This window comes from Delphinapterus leucas, chromosome 21 (genome assembly GCF_059928025.1).
Source record: "Delphinapterus leucas isolate spDelLeu-1000000601 "Yukka" chromosome 21, BTC_Dleu_Yukka2, whole genome shotgun sequence".
Classification (NCBI taxonomy): Eukaryota; Metazoa; Chordata; class Mammalia; order Artiodactyla; family Monodontidae; genus Delphinapterus; species Delphinapterus leucas.
This window is the reverse complement of record NC_143149.1, coordinates 10408043-10424007: the sequence shown is the minus strand read 5'-3', so window position 1 is coordinate 10424007 and position 15965 is coordinate 10408043. Positions and strand designations below refer to the sequence as shown.

At 48.0% G+C, this 15965-nt stretch overlaps 1 protein-coding gene across 1 annotated transcript in view; it reads left to right on the top strand.

The window, feature by feature from the left end:
* The window catches only part of MYOM2 (myomesin 2), an 80148-nt gene that overhangs the window by 16091 nt on the left and 48092 nt on the right, over nt 1-15965 (top strand). The window contains exons 6-12 of the mRNA XM_022570851.3: nt 1559-1647; nt 1733-1783; nt 2534-2698; nt 5545-5706; nt 8050-8191; nt 9278-9477; nt 10441-10494. Coding sequence (XP_022426559.1) covers nt 1559-1647; nt 1733-1783; nt 2534-2698; nt 5545-5706; nt 8050-8191; nt 9278-9477; nt 10441-10494 — 863 coding nt within the window. The remainder of the gene's footprint in view (nt 1-1558; nt 1648-1732; nt 1784-2533; nt 2699-5544; nt 5707-8049; nt 8192-9277; nt 9478-10440; nt 10495-15965) is intronic.

The following is a 15965-nucleotide window of genomic DNA, read 5'->3' as shown; positions in this document are numbered from 1 at the left end:
TGGGTGTGTGTGTGTGTGTGTGTGTGTGTGTGTGTGTGTGTGTGCGCGCGCGCGCATGCTCAGTGTGTGTGTAGATCAGCAGAGAACGTTAATGGCCAGTGATGGGGAAAGCGTCCGTGTTATGGTTACGGGATTTTTACGTGTTGTACTGTCACTCTTACTCTGCCCCTGGCGATACGCTGTACCCGCAGTGTACGTGGAAATGGCACGGCAAGGCAAACGAATGTGATGCGTTCAGGCTAGAACTGCAGTTTTGTTGAGGGGCCTTGAGGTTGGCCTGTATCCCTCCAAGGTGAGCCTGACCGTAATGCACTGGTTTGAACATCTGCGGTAGCGGCTCTCTCTCCCTTGAGCAGCGGCTGTGACAAGAGGCCAGGTGGCATCGCCGGGCGCAGTGGAACTGGATTAGAACCTCGTCGGGGCAGGGACGGGGTTCTTCCCAGGCAGCGTGGGTCCCTGAAGTGTTCTCTCTCGTTTCTTGGAGACACTGTATGTTTTGGTCAAAGAAACTCCAGCTCCAGGTGGAATAGAAAATACAATAAGATGACGAAGGACTTCCAAAGAACGGGTTTGTCTCTGGGTCACTGGATGCTTAAAGCATCTAAACGTGAAGTCTGAGTAAACTTTTTCTGTGTTTTTGTCACTATGCCTGTGATGCCCATGCCTGGAGAGATGGCAGAAGGCCCAGAAAGCTGCAGAGTTCAGAGTTTTGTGGACCTTGTTTACCCAACTTCTTAAAGGCTCTACTTTCTCTCCAAGTGAATAGGGTAATAGTACTGTCTTGCTGGGCACTTGAGACTTTTATACAGAGTAGCCAACGGAAAGTAACTAGCAGAGAGTCAGCTGAGTAAGAGTCCTCACGTCAAGTTTTGGGGGGAAGCTGGTGGGAAGACAGTTCATAGCCAGAAGCTAAGCTTTGGCTTCCATGGGATGGACGTGGGGAGCTGAGGAGCCCCACCCCTGAGAAACTGGGCTCTGCGGTCCCTGGGCCATTGTCCTTCCCGGGGGTGGACACGCGTCCCTCACGACGCTCCGGGCCCGGAGGCCTCAGGCGGGTCCAGTCCAGGCACCTTCGTTACGCCCACGAGTGGGTGCTTCCTGTCTGGGCGATCCCACTGCTTTGGGGGGTCTGCGCAGGGAACCCCTGGTGGGGAGGGAGGTGGGGTTGATTCTCCTGGAGGTTGAGGCCATTAGAGCTGCCCATTGACAAGATAAAACCACGGATGCTGCAGGTAGACAAACAGAACCAGAGGGAATACAAGCTTCTCTCTGAGAGTGCGGTTCAGCATTTCCGGAAGTGCTAGTACACTGTCTTCCCCCGCAAAGCCAAAGCCAAGGCATCGTACGGGATCAGACGTCACCCGTGTCTGTAGTTAATACCTCGCTCCGAGGGCAGAGCTGGCACTGTTCTCAAACAAATCACTCACGAACCGGGGGTCCAGGTCACACGAGCTGCTGTCGAGGAAGGCTGTGCTCGAGTTCGGGTCACTGACTCTCAGAGACCAGGCCGGCCCCCGACAGCACGTTCAGGACGCTGTCTTGCTTTTTTCCCTGCAAGGGCGGACTTTGACGATACTGCGACCTACTCGGCGGTGGCGACAAACGTGCACGGACAGGTGTCCACCAATGCGGCGGTGGTGGTGAGAAGTGAGTCTGCCGTCTTGCGGGGATGGGGCACTGTCTCCCCACCTTCTGTCCTCTTTCTCCGCCGTGATCGCCAGTTGTCTTGCAGGATTCCGAGGTGACGAGGAGCCGTTGCATTCTGTGGGGCTCCCGATCAGAGGTAAGTTGATTATGTTCCTTCTTTGTGCAGAAAAATGTGTAGTGACATAGCATATCATTGAAAAATATTTTCTAAGCATCAGATCTCTTTTCAAACTGTATTGCAAAAGGCCCTTTCTCCTGGCTGGTGTCGGTGTGCTGACCGTCGCTGCCATGGATTCAGGGGCTCACACATCTTGGGGCTGATGCAGGATTTAAACCCTTTACGCTTTGCATGTGGCTCAGAGCACGCACCCCCTGCTCATTCTGCCTTCCATCCTCCTTTGGCACAAATGACCAGATTCCACTCCACGCTGGTTTTCTGATTCTTCAGGAGTGGCTGAGTCAGCTCGGGCACCATAACAAACAGCACACCTGGGTCTTGAACATCACACAGTTACTTCCCTCAGTTCTGGAGGCTGGAGGTCCAAGGTCGAGATGCCCACCAGGGAGGGGACACTGCGTCCCAGCTAGCAGGTGTGGGACGCCGTGTCCTCATGAAGAGCTGAGAGAAAGGGCTGTGGTCTCGTCCTCTCCTTACAAGGGCACTGACCCCATCCCGGGCCCCACCTCCACGACCTCATCCAGCCTAATCACCCGAAGGCGACCCCCAATATCTTCACACCGTGGGGCGGGGCTTCGACCTGAGAACGGGGGGGACACAGGCGCTCGGGCCACAGCGCAGCCCGTGAGGATGCGAGCGCAGGCGGTGGTGAGGGGCCCGCTTTGCCCAGCTGGCCCGCTGTGTGACTGCGCCCTCTGCCCCGTGCAGTGCCCCTGCCCTCCGTGATCCCGCACATGCACTTCGACGTCCGGTTTCTGGAGAAATTCGGCGTCACCTTCCGGAGGGAAGGCGAGACGCTGGCTCTCAAGTGCACGCTGCTGGTGACGCCGGACCTGAAGCGGGTGCAGCCGCGGGCCGAGTGGTACCGGGACGGTGAGTGTCGCGGCCTCCTGCACGCTCTGCCCCCACACCCGCCGTGCTTGGGCTCGGACCCCGGCCTCACTGGGGTGATGGTGAGTTTTGAGCCTTAGTGTTGACCTGGCGCTTTCTCCACCTCCGTGACAGCTGCGGGCAGCAAAGCAGGCGAGCCTGGGGCAGATTGGACACGCGTTGACCTTGAACTTCCCTGGGAATGGGGTTAGCAGGGAGGCCTGGAGGTAGATGAGTCATGGGGGTTGTTATAGCTCCATAAAGAGGGTCTCCGTGTGATTAGGAGGAATAAGCGGGGTGTCTGTGTCTTTATGTTTTTCCTCTGCTGAAACAGCAGCTACCATTTATTAGAGCTTGTTGCGTCCCGACTCTATTCTGAGTGTGATAACTCACTTGATTTTCATCAGGTCTTTGGGAGGGAAGTGTTGTCAACCCCCTCATAAGTGGACAGCTGAGACAAGGAACTTCCTCGCCCTACCCCCGACCTCCGGGAAGTGGCAGGGCTGGGACCCCCCCATTCCCGGGGCCCTGCTCCACTGCTTCCGCCAGCCAGCATGGGCTGCCCTGTGCAGCTGTGTGGTGTGTGTGTGTGTGTGGTGTGTGTGATGTGTGTGTGTGGTGTGTGTGTGTGTCTGTGTGTCGTGTGTGTGTGTGGTGTGTGTGTCTGTGTGTGTGTGTGGTGTGTGTGTGTGTGGTGTGTGTGTGTGGTGTGTGTGTGGTGACAACTATAGAAGTTGTCAGCTGTGTGTGTGGTGTGTGTGTGTATGTGGCGTGTGTGACGTGTGTGTGCAGTGTGTGTGTGTGTGTAGTGTGTGTGATGTGATGTGTGTGTGGTGTGTGTGTAGTGTGTGTGCTGTGTGTGGTGTGTGTGTGTGTGTGTGTGTAGTGTGTGTGTGTGTGTGGCGTGTGTGTGTGTGTGTAGTGTGTGTGTGTAGTGTGTGTGGTGTGTGTGTATGTGTGACGTGTGTGTGGTGTGGTGTGTGTGTGTGGTGTGTGTGGTGTGTTTATGTGTGACGTGTGTGTGTGTGGTGTGTGTAGTGTGTGTGTGGTGTGTGTGTCTGTGTGTGTGGTGTGTGTATGGTGTGTGTGATGTGTGTGGTGTGTGTGTGTGGTGTGTGTGTGGTGACAACTATAGAAGTTGTCAGCTGTGTGTGTGTGTATGTGTGACGTGTGTGTGTGTGGTGTGTGTGTGTGGTGTGTGTGGTGTGTTTATGTGTGACGTGTGTGTGTGTAGTGTGTGTGTGGTATGTGTGGTGTGTGTGTCTTTGTGTGTGTGTGTGTGTGGTGTGTGTCTGTGTGTGTGTGGTGTGTGTGGTGTGTGTGATGTGTGTGTGTGGTGTGTGTGTATGTGTGACGTGTGTGTGTGTGGTGTGTGTGTGGTGACAACTATAGAAGTTGTCAGCTGTGTGTGTGGTGTGTGTGGTGTGTATGTGTGACATGTGTGTGTGTGTGTGATGTGTGTGGTGTGTGTGTGTGTGCTGTGTGTGGTGACAACTATAGAAGTTGTCAGCTGTGTGTGTGTGTATGTGTGACGTGTGTGTGTGTGTGTGTGTGTGGTGTGTGTGGGTAGACTGTGGAAGGGAGCTTCATCTCTGGCTGCTGCTTCTAAGGGAGCTTGCTCCCTATGGATTCAGTCACAGAACATTCTGCCTGTGTTTATTCAGGGCCTAACCCAATGCAGAATAGCACAGAGTCACACGCCATTCCTGCCCATAAGGTGTTTATAATCCAGTTGGGGAAAATACACAAAATGGTAAAGCAGAGCCTCTGTAAAGTATAAGGACTGTCCCAGAATAGGCTGTGATAATTTGCCAAACGCATGGCACTGGCCCCGCGCACTGTTAAAGTTAGCCAAGAAAGCAGGTTTGCGGTGATGATGGAGAGCTTTATGGAAAGAAAAAATAGGCCGTTGACAGATGAGAAGAGCTCTGAGCTGGCGGAGGGGGAGGGGGACCCCTGGGCCCAAGCGCAGAGGAGAGGAACAGGTACGCGTCCCAGGTGCAGAGGAGATGCCTGTGACCTTGCAACCCCCGGGAGTCCGCTGCTGGGATCTGAGGGCACTGGGCTTGTGCTCTTCGGTTGGAATAGGATAGTTGTGTCTGATCTTCATGGTCCGGGAAGGAGAGAGGAAGGGAGAGAGCCTCTTTGTGGTGGCAAAGGAGATAAATTTACCCTTTGCAATTCTAATTTAAGAGTTAAGTTCTAAGATTCTAAGTTACCCTTTCTGGAAATGAAATGGATTCGAGGAGAGTTCTCCTAACATTCCCAGAGGATGTTGGCATGGATCTTAGAAGGTGTTCCCGTGACTAGGAGGTGCCTGGAATTCTGGGGACCCGCAGTTTCATAGTCTTGGCCGATTCGAATGGAACAGGCAGGTTCAAGGCTGCACCTGACAGGCTGTCCTCTCTGCACTTTCCAGTTATGGATGTTGGCAAATCAGTAGGTGAACAATAATTTCTCATGATTTTATTTTGTGTCTCCTTGATATCCAGTGTTGAGTATTTTTCGTCACTTCCCTTTCTTCTCCCGAAATTTGCCTCTTTGGTTTCGTTGCCTTTTGACTGGTTTGTTGGCACTGTGTTATTAATTTCTAAGGAACGCTGGTGGGGGACTTCCTGGTGTCAGCGTCTGGGTGAAGTGCGTTTCGAAGCCGCAGCAGGGCCCCTTGCAGCTGAGTCCCGCCTTTCACACTCCATGTGCTGACCTCTCTCCTCTCCCGCGTGTCCTGGTCCCCCCAGCCCCACGTGGGTGTTTGTGCTCGGGGTCAGGCTGGTGGGCACCTCTGTCCTCCGCGTGTGCCCCGGGTCCCTGCGTGTCCCTGAAGCCCGTCTCCTTTGACCGTCTTCCAGACGTGCTGCTGAAGGAGTCCAAGTGGATAAAGATGTTCTTTGGGGACGGCCAGGCCTTGCTGTCCTTCAGCCACCTCAACAAGGACGACGAGGGTCTCTACACCCTGAGGATCGTGTCCAGGGGAGGGGTCAGCGACCACAGCGCTTTCCTGTTTGTCCGAGGTGCGCAGGCTACGGGTGGGGTGGGACGGGGCCCAGATGCAGCCCAAGGCTGCTCCCCGGAGATGGCCTGACCACCGGGAGGTGTTTCCTGGGCGCGTCCCGATTGCATCCGTGACATAAGCAGGTGTCACTGGGGATGGAGCAGAGGCGGAGCTCTGTGTCCCTGTGGCTGATAAATTGCTGGAATTCGTAGGATGACTCCTTGGAGTGAACAGCCCCGAACTGCTGATTCTGGAGGAAATCCACGCGGGGAGTGGGGTCCGGAGTGGAAGGGCCCGTTCCCGGGCCGCCTGGGCCTCCCTCCCCTCTCCCCCCGCTTAGGCCTTGTGACAGGGCCAGGGCCGTGGCAGGAAGGACTGACACTGTCATGACCACTGACTTCAGTCACATGTGTGTTTAAGACAGTAACTACGGGGGCCACACCTCCGGGGCGTTTACACCAGGAGACACGCGTGTTGTCATGTTTCATCCTCCCAGCAGCCCATGAGAGCCTGTCCATCCCACTCATGGAAAGGAAAACAAAGCTCGTGATATCCCAGGCACAGTGGTCGATGTTATATATATATACATGTATTTATCTTTACATATACGTATGACATAGATATTTATGTATTATCTATAAATGCCTATCATATATAGGCTTGTAGGTGTATATATTCATACGTGTGTAGATGTATATGTCACATATACATACTTTTATGTAAGGGATATATAAAATGGATAAAATTATATATAATATTATATATATGTATATGTGTATACATACATACAGGTGTATATATGTGTATGTATATGTGTACACACACACATACATATTCACATATGTATATATAATCTAAAGTTCTTACAGCAGTTTTGGAAGAAAATATTCTCTCTTTCTCCAGTGAAGGTGTAGAGCGCAGAGGCCTGGGCGCTTCTCTGGGAAGCAGGAGCTGGCCCCCTGCGAAGCCCCAGCCCTGTGTGCGGGGCAGTGAGTGCCCCCCAGCCAAGCCCTTACCCTGCACCGGCCCTAGCTTGTGCAGCAGCCTCGGGCATAGAGGCCCCTCCTGGCTGAGGCCCGGCCGGCCCCTCCCCGGGACACCAGTCTCTTCTGGGTGTCCGGCGGCTGCTTTCCTGGCTGGGACGCCCCTCTTCCTCTCCCCGCGGCCCTGGCCACTCTGCCCTCCATTCCCCACCCCTGCCTTACCTGCCCTGTTCTCCGTGTCTCCTGCACCTGTATGCCCATCTCGGGCTCCAGGTTATATGTGCCTGGAATAACACTGTCAGTATATTATTTTTTCCAAACCATTTCAGTTAGATCCATGCATGATGGAAAGGCTGTATCATCCGGGAATATTTTAACTTAAAAAAAAAAAAGTGCCAACAAGCACCCCCACCCACCACCAGACAGCATAAACCTGCAAGGCTGGGGTTTTAGACACGTCCACGAAGTTTTACCATTTTTATTCGGTTGGCGTTAAAATGTGCCTTCCATTCTCCGTGCGTGCCTTCTAGCAAGGTGTTTTGCCGCATGAAAGCACAGTAAATGCAGTAGCTGACATTGCCTTGCTTGCGCAGCCAGCAGGAAGAAAATAATGCACGTATGGGGAGTTTAAGTGTTCTGACAACTTTCTGAGGACTTTGAATATGAGAGACAATATTTGACTTGGTGTGAAGAAATCCTTAGCTTTTAATATGCTGAGGAGATGGGAACAAGGAAGTGTACGGTGCTTACACTGCTAAGAAGGTCCAACTGCCCTAGGTCCTGAATAAATACACATTTTACATGAGGAAATTAAATGTGCAGTGTATTAACTTTCTAAATAGCTCTGTTGGCCTTCAGTGCCGCCGTAATTAACAGTTGAAAACAAACGTAATTGCACTGTGACCATAATTGGCTGTGGAAGGGATGCATGGGTACGGACCCAAAGTGTGCTCACGACTTGCAGGAAAAAAAAATCTAAGTCCTCAGACCTTCGGAGGACTGTGAAACACACAAGTGTCTAAGGTACTATCTCTCAGGTGTTCAAAAGGCCTCATTGTTATTATCATTACATCGGTCGGTTTTGGACGGCATGACATTATGTGATGACGTGCCATCCGCAGAAGGTGAACTTCAACTTGGATTCGTTTACGGAAAATCACAGACTGAGTGTGTCATAGAGGACAGAGTGTTTCGAGTTTAAAGACTCGTCGGTACATGTATGTCTCTCGTCACCAGTCCATCAAGGGCGTGAGGACTAGGCGGGGGAGGAGAGCAAGCAGATAGCTCACTGAGTTTGAAGAAGTTGTCAGCTGGCCTCAGCTGTCCCCCCCGCACCCAGGACCCTGATCATGTGACTCCCCTCTCCTCTCCCACCCCAGACGCTGACCCCCTGGTCACGGGGGCCCCTGGCGCGCCCATGGACCTGCAGTGCCACGATGTAAACCGGGATTATGTCATCGTAACTTGGAAGCCACCCAACACGACCAAGGAGAGCCCGGTCATCGGCTATTTTGTTGATCGGTGAGTGTCCACTGATTCCTCTGGGGATGGAAACATTCCTCAAAAGAGTATTACCCAGGACGAGGTGTGTAGGTATTTCTCTAATCTCAAGTTTGTGACGCCGTTCTTGATGGGATATAGGTAACTTCACTATTTGGTTATTAGTCACTCCTGGCTGGGTAATTGGAAAGTATCACCTGCCAGGCGGGGCCTTGTGTACCCACACGCGATTCCGTTGTGTGCTGGCTGAGGCTCAGTTTGCCTAACTGGCACCAGTATCAAATCCCACCCTGCCTCTCCAGGCTTGCTCTGAGCCCGGCCTGCAGGCTCCGCTGAGGGTCCAGCCTGGGGCTCCGGCCGGCAGGTCTGTGCTCAGCCCTGTTCCTCCCTCCGAGGACGAGGGCCTGGGCATGGTGACGTCGGGCTGAGGATGCCAGCAGGAATTTGACATGCAGTTTCTGTACTGACATTTCTCAACCTGGGAAAAATGGAGGTCAATCTTTTCTACATTTTCAGATTTCTGGTCAGGACTTAATATTTCCTAAAGACTTCCAAATTCCTCATGAGAAGCGTTCTAGAAAGAAACATCTTAACGTGATTGGAGTAGATGGTGAGCCAGCCTCGCAGCGAGGACTCACTTTGTGACCCGGCGGAGAAAGATGCGTCTTTGGGACACCGGGTGAAGGACCGTTGATTTCCTGGGCCTAGGCAGCAGACGAGCCAGGGAGCTTAGGGGCACCCAGAGATTCTGTGGTGTAAATTGAAAGAGAACTGTCAGGGATAGATCTGAAATAACTTTGGAGGAGATTTTGCCTAAATGTTTTTGAAGGGGGGAATTGAGCTTCAGCTATAAGTTAGAAAGACTCAGGGATGTATATGTGTATATACTACATTTCCTAGACAGCTCTGTCTTTTAAAGTTTATTTATACTACTATTTGTGTAAATCAATATTTCGACAGCATTCATTTTACCGGTGGGAGATGTTCTCCTGTTGTAACTGTGATATATATATATATATAATATATGTGCGTAATGTATGTATACAGCTCTATATACTTACTAGACTGATATAGTTGTTATTCTCTACTCTTATTTTTTATTTGAAGATGTGAAGTGGGAACTGACAGTTGGGTTCAGTGCAATGACCGCCCCGTGAAGATCTGTAAATACCCCGTAACCGGACTTTTTGAAGGAAGGTCCTACATCTTCCGCGTGCGGGCTGTCAACAATGCAGGGATCAGCCGGCCTTCCAGAGTCTCTGAGGCTGTGGCTGCCCTCGACCCCCTTGACCTCAAACCGTTACAAGGTAGGGCGCGCAGACTTCAAGTTCCAGCAGTTTTGTGTGATTTGTTCTTTCTCTTTTCCCCCCATCTTGTATCTGAGCCTGGAGAACATCTTCAGAGCTGAGCACAGCACAGCTGTGCCTCATGGGCTCCGGGTGGCCGTCAAGGTCACGTTAGGGGTGGGGATGCCAGGCTGACATTTACACTGTGAAACGAAGGTGCTTCATCTTCCTAAGGCTCTTCACTGAAATCCAGTTAAACTGGTTCAGAATTAGACTTTTCTTACTCCACTGATGTCATTTCAACACATGATGAGACTCAGAAGGTGCTGAAGCCAAGCCCCTCCCTTTCTGAATTTTAATTTCACATGACCCAGATTCCTTAATGGGATTGGGCCCTTAATTATGGTTTTAAGTGGGTCACTGCATTTTCCTTACCTGCGTGGCCTTCGGAGCACAGGCTCCAGACACGCAGGCTCAGCGGCCATGGCTCACGGGCCCAGCCGCTCTGCGGCATGTGGGATCTTCCCGGACCGGGGCACGAACCCGCGTCCCCCGCATCCCCACGCAGGCCCCCTGCGTGGCCTTTTGAATCCAGTACAAAGAGCCAAGAAGCCCTGGATCTCTTTGAGACCACTTCCAAAACAGCAACTCTGAGGACCTCAGAGTAGTGCGAATGCTGTCGTCGTAACACAAAGGTGATTCTGGGGGCTTCCCTGGTGGCACAGTGGTTGAGAGTCCACCTGCTGATGCAGGGGACACGGGTTCGTGCCCCGGTCCGGGAAGATCCCACATGCCGCAGAGCGGCAGGGCCCGTGAGCCATGGCTGCTGAGCCTGCGCGTCTGGAGCCTGTGCTCCGCAACGGGAGAGGCCACAGCAGTGAGAGGCCCGTGTATTGCAAAAAAAAAAAAAAAAAAAAAAAAGGTGATTCTGGGAATCCAGCGCTTTCTGGACGTCAAATTCAGCACTGACCTTTCTCTCCGCAGCAGTCCACTGGGAGGGAGATAAAGAAATCGTAATCTATCAGGAGGACCTTGAAGGTAAGGAACTCATTACCATTTCCTTTCAGCTGCTTATACCCTAGGGATTTAGGGTTGTAATTAGAGAGTGGTGGGTACCCTCTTCACATGTAAAAATAAAAACTGTGGGTCAAGCTTAAGGTCTATGGAATTTAAAAAGTCAGCAGGGCAGAGGGCGGGAATGAAAGTGAGAGTCCTGGCTTCATGGCTTCATGTGGGGTCTCTCAGGCATCCTCGGGGACCTACAGAGGAGTAACCAGACCCAACCTGAGACTTGAGTCCTGGCCGAGGCTGGGGTCCTTTCTCCCAGACTCCACGACTGAACAGTATTTTGTTTTATTATTTTTTTAAGCAAAAATTTTATTTCTAACATTTTGACTAAAAGGGACTAGTTTTCCTATCAAGTAATGTCCCTGTGGTTTGAAAGTTTGCATTTCCTTTTTTCTATTGGATTTTGTGCACACTTCTTCTTAATAGTCCTTAGATATCTGGGAATATAAATTTACTGAGAAGTAGAATCTAGCATCATTAACCAGGAATCCAAAGATTTTAATTGGAATTGTAACTACAGTTCACAGAGGACAGTGAGTGAAAACTTAAAAATTAGTAAGTCAGAAAGAGAAAAAGAAATATCGTATATTAACGCATATATGTGGAATCTGAAAAAACTGGTATAGAAGATCTTATTTACAAAGCAGAAATAGAAACACAGACATAGAGAACAAACATATGGATACCAAGGGGGAAGGGGGGGGTGGGATGAATTGGGAAATTGGGACTGACATATATACACTATTGATACTATGTATTAAATAGATAACTAGTGAGAACCTACTGTAGAGCACAGGGAACTCTACTCAGTGCTCTGTGGTGACCTAAATGGGGAGGAAATCAGAAAAAGGGGGGATATATGTATACTTATAGCTGATTCACTTTGCTGTACAGTAGAAACTAACACAACATTGTAAAGCAACAGTACTCCAATAAAAATTTAAAAAATAAAATAAAGTCTTAGTTAAAACCTCTGCTTCCAGAAAAACTCAGAAACTGGGAAAGATGCCCAACAAGTAAGTAACAAAAGAAAACAATTTAGGAAAGGCGGACGTTATGACCTCCTAAACAGCTGATAAAAACACAGATGTTTGAGTGAGTAAAAAATGGCCCAGTTATATTGGAAGAGATGTTTGCTGCAGGAGACCAGCCTGTATAAAATACGTATTTTGGGGGAAATTTTTGAATTTTATTTTATTTATTTTTTTATACAGCAGGTTCTTATTAGTTATCTATGTTATACATATTAGTGTATATATGTCAATCCCAATCTCCCAATTCATCATACCAACCCCCCCGCCACTTTCCCCCCTTGGTGTCCATACGTTTGTTCTCTACATCTGTGTCTCAATTTCTGCCCTGCAAAACCGGTTCATCTGTACCATTTTTCTAGGTTCAACATATATGCGTTAATATACGATACTTGTTTTTCCCTCCTAGCAATGGCTTCTTTTTTTTTTTTTAACATCTTTATTGGAGTATAATTGCTTTGCATTGTTGTGTTAGTTTCTGCTTTATAACAAGGTGAATCAGCTATACCTGTACATATATCCCCATATCCCCTCCCTCTTGCGTCTCCCTCCCACCCTCCTTATCCCACCCCTGTAGGTGGTCACAAAGCACCGAGCTGATCTCCCTCTGCTATGCGGCTGCTTCCCACTAGCTATCTATTTTACATTTGGTAGTGTATATATATGTCAATGCCACTCTCTCACTTCTTCCCAGCTTACCCTTCCCCTTTCCTGTGTCCTCGAGTCCATTCTCTACGTCTGCGTCTTTATTCCTGTTCTGCCCTAGATTCTTCAGAACCATGTTTTTTATTTTAGATTCCATATACATGTGTTAGCATACGGTATTTGTCTTTCTCTTTCTGACTTACTTCACTCTGTATGAGAGACTTTAGGTCCATCCACCTCACTACAAATAACTCAATTTTTTCTTTTTATGGCTGAGTAATATTCCATTGTATATATGTGCCACGTGTTCTTTATCCATTCATCTGTCGATGGACACTTAGGTTGCATCCATGTCCTGGCTATTGTAAACAGTCCTGCAATGAACATTGTGGTACATGACTCTTTTTGAATTATGGTTTTCTCAGGGTATATGCCCAGTAATGGGATTGCAGGGTCATATGGTAGTTCTATTTGTAGTTTTTTAAGGAACCTCCATACTGTTCTCCATAGAGTATCAATTTACTTCCCACCAACGGTGCAAGAGGATTCCTTTTTCTCCATATCCTCTCCAGCATTTATTGTTTGTAGATTTTTTTTTTTTTTTTCTGTATGTGGGCCTCTCACTGCTGTGGCCTCTCCTGTTGTGGAGCACAGGCTCCAGACGCGCAGGCCCAGTGGCCATGGCTCACGAGCCCAGCTGCTCCGCGGCACGTGGGATCCTCCCGTACCGGGGCACGAACCCGCGTCCCCTGCATTGGCAGGCGGACTCCCAACCACTGCGCCACCAGGGAAGCCCTGTTTGTAGATTTTTTGATGATGGCCATTCTGACCGGTGTGAGGTGATACCTCACTGAAGTTTTTATTTGCATTTCTCTAACGATTAGTGATGTTGAGCATCCTTTCATGTGTTTGTTGGCAATCTGTATGTCTTCTTTGGAGAAATGTCTATTTAGCTCTTTGGCCCATTTTTGGATTGGGTTGTTTGTTTTTCTGATATTGAGCTGCATGAGCTGCTTGTATATTTTGGAGATTAATCCTTTGTCAGTTGCTTCATTTGCAAATATTTTCTCACATTCTGAGGGTTGTCTTTTCATCTTGTTTATGGTTTCCTTTGCGGTGCAAAAGCTTTTAAATTTCATTAGCTCCCATTTGTTTATTTTTGTTTTTATATCCACTTCTCTAGGAGGTGGGTCAAAAAGGATCTTGCTGTGATTTATGTCATAGAGTGTCCTGCCTATGTTTTCCTCTAAGAGTTTTATAGTGTCTGGACTTACATTTAGGTCTTTAATCCATTTTGAGTTTATTTTTGTGTATGGTGTTAGGAAGTGTTCTAATTTCATTCTTTTACATGAGGCTGTCCAGTTTTCCCAGCACCACTTATTGAAGAGGCTGTCTTTTCTCCATTGTGTATTTCTTGCCTCCTTTGTCAAAGATAAGGTGACCATATGTGCGTGGGTTTATCTCTGGGCTTTCTATCCCGTTCCATTGATATATATTTCTGTTTTTGTGTCTGTACCATACTGTCTTGATTACTGTAGTTTGTAGTATAGTCTGAAGTCAGGGAGCCTGAATCCTCCAGCTCCGTTTTTCGTTCTCAAGGTTGCTTTGGCTATTCGGGCTCTTTTGTGTTTCCATACAAATTGTGAAATTTTTTTTCTAATTCTGTGAAAAATGCCATTGGTAGTTTGATAGGGATTGCACTGAATCTGTAGATTGCTTTGGGTAGTAGAGTCATTTTCACAATGTTGATTCTTCCAATCCAAGAACATGGTGTATCTCTCCATCTGTTTGTATCATCTTTAATTTCTTTCATCAGTGTCATCTAGTTTTCTGCATACAGGTCTTTTGTCTCCTTAGGTAGGTTTATTCCTAGGTATTTTATTCTTTTTGTTGCAATGGTAAATGGGAGCGTTTCCTTAATTTCTCTTTCAGATTTTTCATCATTAGTATATAGGAATGCAAGAGAAATCAGTGTTTTTGATTTTGATTCCGTGTCCCCTGCATTGGCAGGCAGATTCTCAACCACTGCACCACCAGGGAAGCCCCCCTTGTATGTTATTTGTTGCTCTTCCCTTCCTGCTTTTAATATTTTTTCTTTGTATATAATTTTTGATAGTTTGATTAAAACGTGTCTTGGCGTGTTTCTCCTTGGATTTATCCTGTATGGGACTCTCTGTGCTTCCTGGACTTGACTGACTATTTCCTTTCCCATGTTAGGGAAGTTTTCAACTATAATCTCTTCAAATATTTTCTCAGACCCTTTCTTCTTCTCTTCTTCTGGGACCTCTATAATTCGAATATTGGTGCGTTTAATGTTGTCCCAGAGGTCTCTGAGACTGTCCTCAATTCTTTTCATTCCTTTTTCTTTATTCTGTTCTGCAGTAGTTATTACCACTATTTTATCTTCCAGGTCACTTATCCGTTCTTCTGCGTCAGTTATTCTGCTATTGATTCCTTCTAGAGAATTTTTAATTTCATTTGTTGTGTTGTTCATCATCGTTTGTTTGCTCTTTAGTTCTTCTAGGTCCTTGTTAAATATTTCTTGTATTTTCTCCATTCTATTTCCAAGATTTTGGATCATCTTTACTATCATTATTCTGAATTCTTTTTCAGGTAGTTTGCCTATTTCCTCTTCATTTGTTTGGTCTGGTGGGTTTTTACCTTGCTCCTTCATCTGCTGTGTGTTTCTCTGTCTTCTCATTTTAACTTACTGCGTTTGGGGTCTCCTTTTTGTAGGCTGCAGGTTCGTAGTTCCCGTTGTTTTTGGTGTCTGTCCCCAGTGGGTGAGGTTGGTTCAGTGGCTTGTGTAGGCTTCCTGGTGGAGGGGACTGGTGCCTGTGTTCTGGTGGATAAGGCTGGATCTTGTCTTTCTGGTGGACAGGGCCTCGTCCAGTGGTGTGTTTTGGGGTGTCTTTGAAGTTAGTATGATTTTAGGCAGCCTCTCCGCTAATGAGTGGGGTTGTGTTCCTGTCTTACTAGTTGTTTGGCATGGGGCATCCAGCACTGGAGTTTGCTGGCCATTGGGTGGAGCTGGGTCTTAGTGTTGAGACAGAGATGTCTGGGAGAGCTCTTGCCGATTGCTATTACTTGGGGCCAGGAGGTCTCTGCTGGTCCAATGTCCTAAACTCAGCTCTCCCACCTCAGAGGCTCAGGCCTGACACCAGGCCAGGGCACCAAGACCCTGTAGGAAAGAAAGAAAGAGAGAAAGAGAGAAAGAAGGAAGGAAGGAAAGAAAGAAGGGAGGGAGGGAGGGAGGGAGGGAGGGAGGGAGAGAGGAAAGAAAAGAAACAAAACGAAATAAAGTTATTAAAATTTAAAAAAATTATTAAAAATAAAATAATTAAAAAAAGAAAGAAGACAGCAACTAAACCAAAAAACAAATCCACCAATGATAACGAGCATGAAAAACTATACTAAAAAAAGACACACACAGACACACACACACACACACACACAAAAACGGACAGATAGAACCCTAGGACAAATGGTAAAAGCAAAGCTATACAGACAAAATCACACAAAGAAACATACACACTCACAAAAAGAGAAAAAAAGGGAAAAAATGTATATATAAATCAAAAAAAAGGAAGAGAGCAACCAAATCAATAAACAAATCTACCAATGATAATAAGCTCTAAATAGTAAACTAAGATAAGCGTAAAACCAGAAACAAATTAGATGCAAAAAGCAAACCCCAAGTCTACAGTTGCTCCCAAAGTCCACCTCCTCAGTTTGGGATGATTCGTTGTCTATTCATGTATTCCA